The sequence below is a fragment of the Branchiostoma floridae genome, chromosome 5, assembly GCF_000003815.2.
Source record: "Branchiostoma floridae strain S238N-H82 chromosome 5, Bfl_VNyyK, whole genome shotgun sequence".
Taxonomy (NCBI): Eukaryota; Metazoa; Chordata; class Leptocardii; order Amphioxiformes; family Branchiostomatidae; genus Branchiostoma; species Branchiostoma floridae.
In genome coordinates, this window is record NC_049983.1 from 4,053,737 (window position 1) to 4,065,341 (window position 11,605).

The 11,605-nt window shown below is 39.6% G+C and overlaps 1 protein-coding gene across 1 annotated transcript in view; it reads right to left on the reverse strand.

Annotated features, from left to right (window-relative positions):
* The window catches only part of LOC118415599 (von Willebrand factor D and EGF domain-containing protein-like), a 31,628-nt gene extending 30,557 nt beyond the window's left edge, over window positions 1-1,071 (reverse strand). The window contains exon 1 of the mRNA XM_035820301.1: window positions 827-1,071. Coding sequence (XP_035676194.1) covers window positions 827-920 — 94 coding nt within the window. The 5' untranslated portion in view covers window positions 921-1,071. The remainder of the gene's footprint in view (window positions 1-826) is intronic.
* Window positions 1,072-11,605: the final 10,534 nt, after the last annotated feature.

The window sequence follows — 11,605 nt, forward strand, 5'->3', positions numbered from 1 at the left end:
CAGTAGACTATGAAGCGTGGTTTTAATTTCTTGCACAAAAAAATTTAAAGATCTCTACCACTATTTGTAAACTTTGCACATGGGTAAGGGGGGGGGGGGGTTAAGATAATGGTTACTTGATTTTTTATCATTTCGGGGACGACAATCGTATGGGGGGATCTAGGGTTATCTTCTCTCTGTAAAATTTTGAAATCTTAACCGTCTGAAGCGCTACTTTTGGATTTAAGGGGAACATACTACTGGTAGAACATACTAGTAGTTTACAATGTCTTGAAAATGGACAACATGCACGTGTCAATTCCTATTATACGTACCAAAATAAAATAGCAACAAGAACCATGGAGCAACACGGACGCTTCCATACATCATTTCAGTCAAATCAAAGTACAAAAAATTTAGTCAGCTGCTTCAAATGACGAAATATGTGAGTATATTCATCTTATAGTATCTTTATTTCCGATGGTATGATCTGTAAGAATAGAAGTGGCAAAACATGCATATGCCGTGTAGAAACCGATCTATATTGTGTTAGGAAGACCGGAGAAGCTACATCAATTTTCAAGTTCAATGGCGAGTGAACGATTTTCTAACGGCATCAAATATTCGAAGAGATTTTCGTAAAAGGAATTTAAGCACATTCTTATCAATTTATAACAGTACAAAGGACAGAGTTTTCTTGTACACAACCATTTATTCTCACCTGCTGACGCTTTGATAATAACAGCGAATACTAGTTGAATGTGTAAAAGAAAACTCATATGTCCTATGACGTACCAACCTAATGAAATTATTTTCGGATATAACAGTACAAGCGTACCACACTCACCTTCAACTGTTACGACAAATCCTGCCAATAGCAAGCAGAATACTGGAAGATACAAAAGTTTCCATCCGAAGATCATCCTGTTTGCTGACACCATTGTTGTGATCCAGTGGTATTGGTCCACATGCACGATTTTAAAAACGTATTGCTAGCAAAGACTTTTTGAATCGGTGGTTTTAGTAACGCTGGGCAGTACTGCGTAGTTACAGAGTAAAAAGGTTTTGTGCAAATGGTTCCTTGTTACGACCATTCCAAATGTGACGACGGATAGGGGTGTGCACAATATTTTTTAACAATTAAGCTCCGTTTTTTGTTCAAATTACTCTTATAATGTTGTCATAATGCTCTACAATGAATCATAAACTTCACCGTAAAATTATCTCTCTCTGCTATCTCTTGTCACTTTGTGGCACAGATGCCTCTCCCCTTCGTAAAATAGACTGTGCTGTAGTCAAACGTCACTGCGTCATACATTGTATGTGACACCTTATACCTAGCCAAAAAGCATTACCTAATCACAACAAAAGAAACAATACCTGTCACTTTCGTGACAAGCCAACGGAGCAATGAGAGTGTGCCTTGCTTTGTTTACAATCGTGAGTCTGTTCGCACCTGCAAGATCAACCCAGTGCCTTGACGAATCCGTATCAACAATGTACAGAATCACAGAAAGCTATTACTATCATTTTATGAAATATGCCAAAGATAACAGGACATACATCCGAAAATAATTTCATCAGGTTGGTAGAATATAGAAGAATTCTTTTTCAACACCACTAGGTACTTACCAGTCAGAATCTATGAGGAAGGTGTCTGAAAGACATCGAAACGTTAGCAAATAAGTACCTACTGGTTGTGACAAAAATTCTCCCCTACACAACAAGTGATGCAGATTTTCCTAATTCAGGGAGCAATAACTCACACCCTGAAGTAATATGACCTTGTTGATACATCATGATCTTTGAAAAGTCATTTGTCCGATGATCGACTTGAATGCCTTCAACACTAACGATGTTTACATTGGAAAGTAAACATCAACTGATATTGTCATACCATCCACTTACATTGAAAAGGACAGAAAGTTGGTAATTTACAGCAAACGTGAGAGACAATCTTGTAAGGATCACATTTCTTTATAAATGAACGGTTGCCCTTTTATTGACACTTACTCAAGTTACGGGTGGACAATTCAAGCCGTGTTGAGGTACGTAACCGTCGTAGTTATAAAGGGACGCGAAGCAAACACGCTACAACCAGTTAATCACGTACATGCGTCTTGTTGGCATAAAGGTTACGGTGTTTAGCCCAGAACCCAGAGGTCCTGGGTTCGAATTCCCTGACATGCCACGGATCCTGCACACGTGCATGTGGGTACCTGACTTCGGATGGGGAGTTCAGATAGGAAAAAAAAGATCCGAAACACCCGTATCGAATGATATCGACCCATGTATGACCCTGCTTAATGACCCGCCCCGAGGTGTATATGGTGTCATAATGCCTGGTCCTTTGCCATAACCACCGAATAAACCCACCGAGTGGACCAGGCGTTATGACACCATATATACCGAGGAACAGACGGGTCATTAACGTTATTATCACATAGCCTACCCAAAGTGACCCGATCATTTATAATACATACACCTATTATTCAGTACATTCAATTGATTTGAACAGGGAATTTCACATATAAGTTGTATGTGAAATGTTCAGTTACAAGGCAAATTAATGACAAAGTCGATTCATAATGTTACTTGAAGTTGAATGTAACAGGCGAAAGTGGACTTGGCTCCCAAATAACTGTAACATGGACTGTTGACCTTTCGTCTACGGATTGTTCCACTTGCAGTGGGGGTACAAAATTATGTGTTTAGTCGTTCCGTTTAAAAGGAACATGCATTGAAATAACTGATGTTTTTCTATAATTCTAGATGGAAACATTTTATTTCAAGATGGTAAATGTTTTTAGAACAGCAAAACTCATTATGATTGTGAACAAGAGACAACCCCCCCCCCCCCGCCCTGTCTGTACTTATTCCCTCTGCTCTGGCATACGTTTTGCTACATTTGATTGGCCAATGCCTGCATATAACCTACTTTCCTGTGTATCGCTCCTTCTGATTGGTCAGAATGAATCGACACCGATGTCTATTTGAATCAACAGCGTCGTCGATTTGAATCGACACTGGGCTGGCCGGAATCTGTGTGTTACGCCGTCATAACCAACATGGAATGGGGCCTTCTGATTTGTCGACGGCGCCTGACTATATGATCATACACAATATATTCCATTACATATTAATTACTTCAGTGGCGATTGTCATATTCTCTACATTTTCCTTGTAATGTTACTTTTGTTGATAAACTGAAGCCTGCCAAACTCAGCTCTACACTTGCTCCGTTTCCTGTTCTTGTAAAAACATTTAGCACCACCCAGTAAAACGTCAGCGTCTGAAGGCGAATGAATAAGTACCCACAGAAATTCCCACTTTCTCAACAAACCGCCCCAAAGCGAGACCTCTCCATTGGAAAGGTCCCGGATGTTGCTCGTCTCCCTGGCAACGGCCTGACGTAAGAGCTCTTCGGAATCAAACCGAGGCCCGGCGTTTAGCCGCCTGTGGTCCGCGGCGTCTCCGCTGACAAAGTACGATTTTACGTTCGGGTTGAAGTAGTAGGCTACGGCTGCCACACTCGACTCATCATGGATGAGATAGTCGCACTTAGACAACAGTAAGATGTCAGTCAAAACCTCATCGCCCAGTGAGCGCGAAGAACCTTTTTGCTTTCTTCGATATATGAATTCGCCCCCTCTCATAGCCTCTATGTTCAAGACTTTGTAATCTCCGAGCTCCGCCTTGAAGACCGCCAAACCTTCGTCGAGATCACAAGCCAAGAATATGCGAATCTCTTTCCCGGCTTTTTCTGCAGTGGCTACGTCGGTTGTGATGAATCGTTGAACGGCTAGAACGAAATCATGGACGTCTGGAGCTTTCTGACCAATTTCGTTCATCTCTTCTATGTGGTCTCTTTTTAGTCTCATATGGACGCCTGTAGATGGAATAAAATAGGGGTGATATCCACATTGAGGTCTGTATGGAGTCATTATAAGGTACTGCATCTGTATGAGTATCTATGTGTCTATAGCAATTATAACATATATCTAGTATAACCACCCTTATGCGTAACACACCAGCTTCGCATGCACTCGACACAACAAAAGCTGGTTAGGTCACTCCTAATTGATGTCAGTTCCTTTAACCATCAAATGAATGAATGACCGAATGACCGAAGCGGTCGAGGTCATTTCTGAGACTGTATAAAAAAAGGAAAGCAATTTAACTCTATTCAGACCGGGCTTTTTTTGATCATCCAAAGACAGTAGTGATAGGGTTTGAGGCCCGCCCCTTCTAAAACGAATTTACATAAGGCCACAAAATTTTCAGAGAATTATGTTAACATAATATAGTAAGATTTTTAGATATCTGACACTTTTATATTTTTATAACGTCGTATGGCGTATGGTGTCATCAATTTGACTGTATTGGTTGGAACGGTGAAAAGAGGGTATTCCCTAAAAAAAAAACTTCAAGGCAAGGTATGCTAACTGTAACAACATGTGCAGATAACAGAATCATAATGTTTGTTACGACTTATGTTGCAACATCAATGACATCAAAATTACGTCATGCATAATTTTAGTATCTAGTTGGGCTCCGCCATCTTAAATTCTAAATAAACGTTAAAAATACATTGTTAGAAACTAAATTAGCGATTTTCGTGAAAAATGTCTGTCAACAAACGGCTGCCATGGTAACAATAAAAACGAAAAATATTTCAATTATTGCTAAATCATTGCTATCTACATTTTAGGAAAACTCACCAAGTTTGGTGGCTTTAGCGATAGTCGTTCTGGCGTTATACGACATGAAAGTTGGCGCGCCCCGGTTCTGAATAGGGTTAAGTCGAAAAGGAAAAAAAAAATTATCACACTGTGTAAACCAAAGGCAAGCATGACTGACAAGCATTACTGACCGATGTTGACAGTGTCCGCCATGTGTAATGCATAAAAAGCATTCACGTTGTTCTCGATTCGGGCAACTGGCTTGACGTAACCGGATATGACGTGGTTGACGAGAGCCCGAATTTCCGCTGTGATTGGTTGGACGTATTGTGTCACCTTGCGTTCCAGGTCAGCAAACCGGAAGTCTAATAAATCGCCACTTGCTCCTGGTCGAGTCAGGTACACCTGAAGAATATAAGTATGCCTTTGTTAATTCATCAATGAATCGATTAATTTATATTTTTGAACAAGCAAGATCTGTTAGTGATAATGATAAATATAAACCAACATTTGCAGGAGATATAATCATGGCGAATGCAATAGACTCCTTCGGATAACCTATCTTATTTAGGTATACAAAATCAATTGATCCATTTTTTGTGCAAATTAAGACCTTTTTTTAATAATTAATTATATGGATAACATCCGCGCTTGCATCAATTTTCGTCCGTTTCAAAAAGAAAAATTAACACACAGTAAATTGTGCAGAGCAGCTGTAAAATGAGCACATACATGCCGTAGATTGAAAAAAAGGATCAGAAAACAGATAACTAATGTCATGGCATGCCAAAATAAATGTTAAGTCAAAGAATAAGATGTGATCAAGGACTGAAAGAAATAAATCTACGTACCGAACGGCTTTCCGGGAAAGAAACTCTAGGTGCGACGCACACACGAGTCCTCGCTCGCTGTTCTATGCCTTCGTTTAAAGCTGAAGGAAAGGAAAGAAATAAACGCTGAAAAACAAACAAAATTTATAGACGGAAACAAATACACATCAGCCTTGGATTATATATAAACAAAGTAGCAACCACAAAGTAACAAAACGTGTTACCTGGAATACTCGTGACAAATATATGGAAACAAAAGGAATGGTTGAAATAGGAATGCACTTTTTAAAAAGTCGCAAAAAAATGCGCTAAGTCTTTTAGTTAAAAAAAAAGCTAATCGAGGGCCCAAACCTCTAGTCTTGTCCAAACCAAAAACAATCATTTCCACAGCATGTTAGAATGAAAAGTGATAAACTGAATTGAAATAGTATTTGCAATAATTGTCGATAAATATGATTTTCTTGACCTTCCAATGCGTACTCATGGTACATTTGATTTTTTTCTGATGCACAATTAACAAAGTATCATCAGTAATTGTATTTTCAGAAAAAAAAACAGCAGTACAGCAGTTTGTTGAAGTTTGTGCACAATTCTATGTGAATGATTGCATCAATGGTCCACCAGTTTGTATTAAAAATTGCGTACGTTTTCATAGATTACTGGAGTCTGTTGACAATTCAAGAATATAAACTGATTAGGTTGTACCAGTTTCTGCATTTTCAAAGGCATCGCGCATGAGAATGCCGTATACTTGTGGGTCACGGGTAGCCATCTTAGAATTATACTGTGTGATGTGTATTGCCATATGCATGAATACTGTGATGGTTCCAGAATCCTCCTTGGACCTTCGCATATAGGTAGTACTTTTGGAATGATCCTAATTCGGCCCCAATGCTTCTAGCATATAGCAGCTTGGCTCCTCTCCCGAGGCGTCGTCAAAAATATTATTTTAGAATACCAATGGACAGAATAGAAAGTATAACGAGATTGTCTACCTTCAAAGTACCATGTCCAGTAGTTCTTCCCATGTCCAGGCGGTCCACAGTAGTCACAATCCGTCCACATCACAGTCGGAGTAAATCCCCAGGCCTGTTGTACGATGCATAGTCTATCATTGTAGTTGTCTATTTTTTTCAACCTTCATTTAGCCTTGATTTGCGTACAAGTATCCATTCGGCCTAAGCCGGTTTTCAAGGGTTCAATGTTTTATCGAGGTCAAGAGTTCTTCCATTACATATAGCTATTTACAAAAGTACAAAAATTTGCTATTTCATAATCACATTCCCTTAGTCAGGCCATAGTTACTAGTTTGTGTTTCTATTAGTCTAGAAGTCAAACCCAATCCGTTTAGAAATAGTCAACACTATATAGCTTGGATTCAAGTAGCCCTACCAAAAATGTTTATCACTGTTCATGTCTGCACGTATGTCTCATATATTTCCACCTTGTACGGAGATGAAATTGCGAAATAAAACTTCAGCAGTCACAAACTCATATTCGACGTCTAATTGCATGTATAGTAAAATAATGGATTACATACACTAATTTTTGATCCTTTGAAAGGTAGTGCGTTTTTAGTATTGTTGGGTTTGACTTTTTCTGTGCAGGTAGTGGTTAATGAACGATCCCACGGTATGCATAATGAGTAGGTTTTGTTATTGTAGTAGAAACATTTTGATAAAAGCTTGGTAATTTGAGTTAACTGTCTTTGAATCATCCGTTCCTGTCAGTCTCAAATGAGTGCCCCAAATTTTATGATATGCAAGGGAGACACGGACATAGATAGATAGATAGATAGATAGATAGATAGATAGATAGATAGATAGATAGATAGATAGATAGATAGGTTGATAGATTGATATACATAGATAGATTGATAGATGGACAGAGAGAGAGAGAGAGAAAGAGAGAGAAAGAGATGGAATGGACTTGAATAGTAAATTTCAATAGCCTTATAGAACTGTATTTATGTATCAGTAGATGCCATACTTTCTACCTTGTACAATTGTTGTGCAATAAAGGTTATGTAAAAAATCTCTAAATTACCAGACAAGTTGTGATGTCGTCGATCGTCTGCAAAACGAGAGCGCCAAAACCAGTTCCCTCACACAGGTTCAAAGATGGTTCGATGACGCAGGCAATGACGTCAGTGTCCCCTCCATATTTGGAGTTGTGATGGACCGCAACTGGTTTCCCAAATTCGAAGAAAGGCTCAAAGTACCTAAAGCCTGAAGAAAAAAAGTGAGGTTATTCAATGTATCGCATGCATACGTTTGATTTTAGGCTCAGAACTCCCGCGACATATTTAGGAAGCATATAGGGCATCTGTTACCTCCATCCTCCTACATAGGGACATCCAACAGCCAAACCGCCTGTCTGGATGTACCCTGCTCTTTCAACCGCCACTCTTAGTTCCTGACCGCCCTGCTTATAAATACTAATGACCTTACCCTTATATACGCGAGACCCCTTTTGAAAGGTGAAAGGCCTATTCTCCGATTGGCTGACAGCTGGGTTGGGGGTGGGGGGCGTTCACAGGAACTAAGAGTGACGGCTGAAAGAGCAGGTTACATCCAGACAGGCGGTTTGGCTGTTGGATGTCCCTGCGTAGGAGGATTTAACCTTCATGTCAACGGAGTTATTGTTGTCGGTCCGTTTGATTATTTTTAATTATTTATATAAATTATAGTGTCTCGAATATCGAACCCGAGACTGACGTGGTGTAAATGTTGGCTTGGCATGAATTTTTTAGGTTCGATCCCACGTGGAAAGAATTAGCAAAAGTAAATAGTAATGAAAAAAAAGAACTCAATACCTTGATTTGTATTATCTATGAGGAACCACCTCGTACATGGGACTCCCATTTTACGCCTCTTCCGTAAGAGGCCTGTTCTGACCCCCAGACCTCGAACAGGATGTCTCCCATGTTTACATACGATAAACTGATATAACTTTACAATGCTTACTAGTAGTAAATGTAAACGGTTAGTTTACATCTTGCAGCTGAATAAACATAATACCTGTCAACGTATTACGACGTAAACAAAACTGTCCCACCTTTCACAACGTAATGAATGCGTTCTGCATACTTCAGGTGTACCACAGTATACAATGACACAGCCAGGACTGTCACAAGTAAATGTCGATGGATTTTAAAAAACATCTTGGTCAGAAGACGACGACGAAGAAGATGGAACATTCTTGACACCACTTTGATCGTCCTCTGATCTCTATTATACTTCCCTGTCTTTTCCACCTGGTGAACGTATCCCGAAAACAGGTTCATGAATTATTGATTAGGAGGGACGTGTGCATATCTGGCTGTGAACAATACATTAACTACACGCAATACTGTTATTACAGGAATCATAAATAATGTATGGCCTCCACAGAAAAATATGGTGCAAAGGTCGCCCAACAAAATGAAATACAGACAGACCATCGAGAGGGACCTCCATTCAGCCAACATCAGCTGGAACGACATTAAATTGATGACTGTGGACCGCTAGGCCCACGTAACTGTCTCATGTGTTAGACGACACGGAACAGTGCTCTGCTATTCCATTTTACCAATTGTTGACACCAGTAATTCTGATACGTCCATGTACCCATGATTCGCTCTAAATGCGTAAAAAACATACACAAGAGTCAATGCAAATTATCAGTTATCAGTTCTGTTGTGGAGAAAAAACCCCTCATCATGACCATTCAAGGTCATTGCATAAAATTTCTGTTACGGTGACAACTCAGGGTATAGCGTTGTTGTGCTTTGCTACCATATTTCACTTTGAAAACAATTTTCAATCCAAGAAAAGGTCTAAAGCGCATAATTTACTCTTCTGTCGTAGTTCATTGTTCAAGGAGGAAGAATTAACGTCCACATTTGACTTGTGTGGAAAATTTCGCTGACGGCCTTTTTATGATGATAACATGTACCATTAATAAATGTAGTATCATTCATCCCAAAGCATTACACTATTATACCTGAATTTCTGGACCAGAATGACACACTAGAGGACAAGTCTTCCCCGGTGCATGTCTGTATTCTTTATTGATTCGTCCGCATGGTTGGTGTACCGGGTGTACCGTACCTATACCGTACCTATACGAGTACCGGTCACTTAGAAACTCAGGTGACCTTATACGGCTGTGTGGAACTGTATGATCTCAACTGCTGCCATTTATGATATAAATTATATTTATAATATAAATGCCCTTCATCCTATTCAGAACGGGCTATCCTGGACAGGGGGAGGGCCTCTTCTAACTCACAGAATTCCTAAACGACTTATCATATGACCAGCAAACTTCAGAGAATGATGTAGACAAAATATTTGAAGATTTGAAGAGATTATGACGTAATACCAGGTAATTATGACGTGATTATTTTGATTTTATTACCTAGAACCATGAAAAAGGGCATTCCCATACAACTTTGTTAAAACAATCATCATCATTATCCCACAGCTTGTTTAATCAGCCGCGGGCGGCGCCTATCTCTTCTCCGGAGCATAGTGAATGATGTAAATCACCTTATGTCATACCTGTGACGCGAAAACGTTCGATACGGGTGTTCCGGACCGGGCCGTACGTTTCGGTATCGCACAGGTTCGAAAGGCGTATCACACAGGCTCCATTCGAATAAATCGACCTGTTTCGAGCAGGCACTGTTGGCAATTCGAATACCTGATTCGGACGTCTGAACATTGCTGTTGCAACACTCATTGTTCGAGGGCACCAATTTGTTCAACTTCTGGCGATACGGCGATACGGAATACACCATGTTGTATTCTATATGTATGGCTGATACGAGACGGGGGTTCGACAGGCCTCCGTCCGGGTAATCTGTATTGAATCAGCAACTTTTAGAACAATGTTAGAACGTTAGAGCAATGTTAGAACTAAAATAAGCAATTTCGTCAAAACTGTTGCAATGGCGACCCGAAAAAACGGAAAATATTTGAAACTTTGAGAAATTGTTGCCAACTAAATTTTTCTATTTTTGGAAAAGTCATCAAATTTGGTGGCTCTAGCGTAAACCAGTCTGGCTTTATGCGACATGAACTTTTGCGCCGGCCTCAAGAGACCCCCCCCCCCCCCCTTCCCCTTTTCAATAGGGTTAAAAGTACAAAGGATGATCTGCTTCTTTTGAGTGAAAAGATTAAAACATATTAATAAACTGCGCCTTTTGGCAACTATTAGGGGCCAATACCTAATTCTACTAGAGTCTGATTCGCGCCATTTTCACTTTACAATTGTTTTGAATTTTAAAAAATGCTGTTACATGTGAACATTTATCCATTATATCATGTGGCTACAGTCTCTTTCCGCGAAAACTCCATTTTCCCGCTACCGTTAAATAAAATCCCCGCGAAATGACAGTAGCATTCTATTCCAAACAACGCAATGGTACTGATTATCCCAGGCTGCATTGTGTGTACTCATCAGTTGAACACTCACCTAAAGTTCGGTATGATGGCAACTGTGTGCTTTAATCAATCGGACGTATGGATACAGATATGTGATCACCCAAGCTGATCAAAAATTGTGATCGCATGCAAAATTATAGAACTTGCATCTATAGAAATCGGAACAAACTCTGAGTAACATATATAGCCTGTCTACACATTCCTTCCAACCGGCTTGAGTGAAGAGACTTTTGCGAATGAAAAATAGTTTTGTGTTCTTAGACACATTGGTTAGGCCACAACAAGTACATTTTATAGATGACATCCATCTTTAGCAAGACTAAAAAACAAGTTGGCTTAAAAAAACAAGATGGTAATTTCCCAAAAGGGACATCATAGACATTGGAACAAAAGTTGAAGTGGCAAACTATGGCATTGCAGCTAACGAGGTGTTCATTTTAGCATTCAAAAAGTGTACTAGAAGTTACACTATTGTGGTAGACTACTGGTTGATGGACTAAACATGTTGGCAACTACACTCATAGCTTCCGTATTGGTGCCACTCTTACAAGCCCTTACAACTATCGAGCAAGTTCCACTTCTGCAACTACAGTCCACCTCTCTAGTGTCAATTCACATACAATTATTAGGTTGCAACACAACCTATTTACTCATATTTGTATAACTGACCATCCTTGATGAAGAA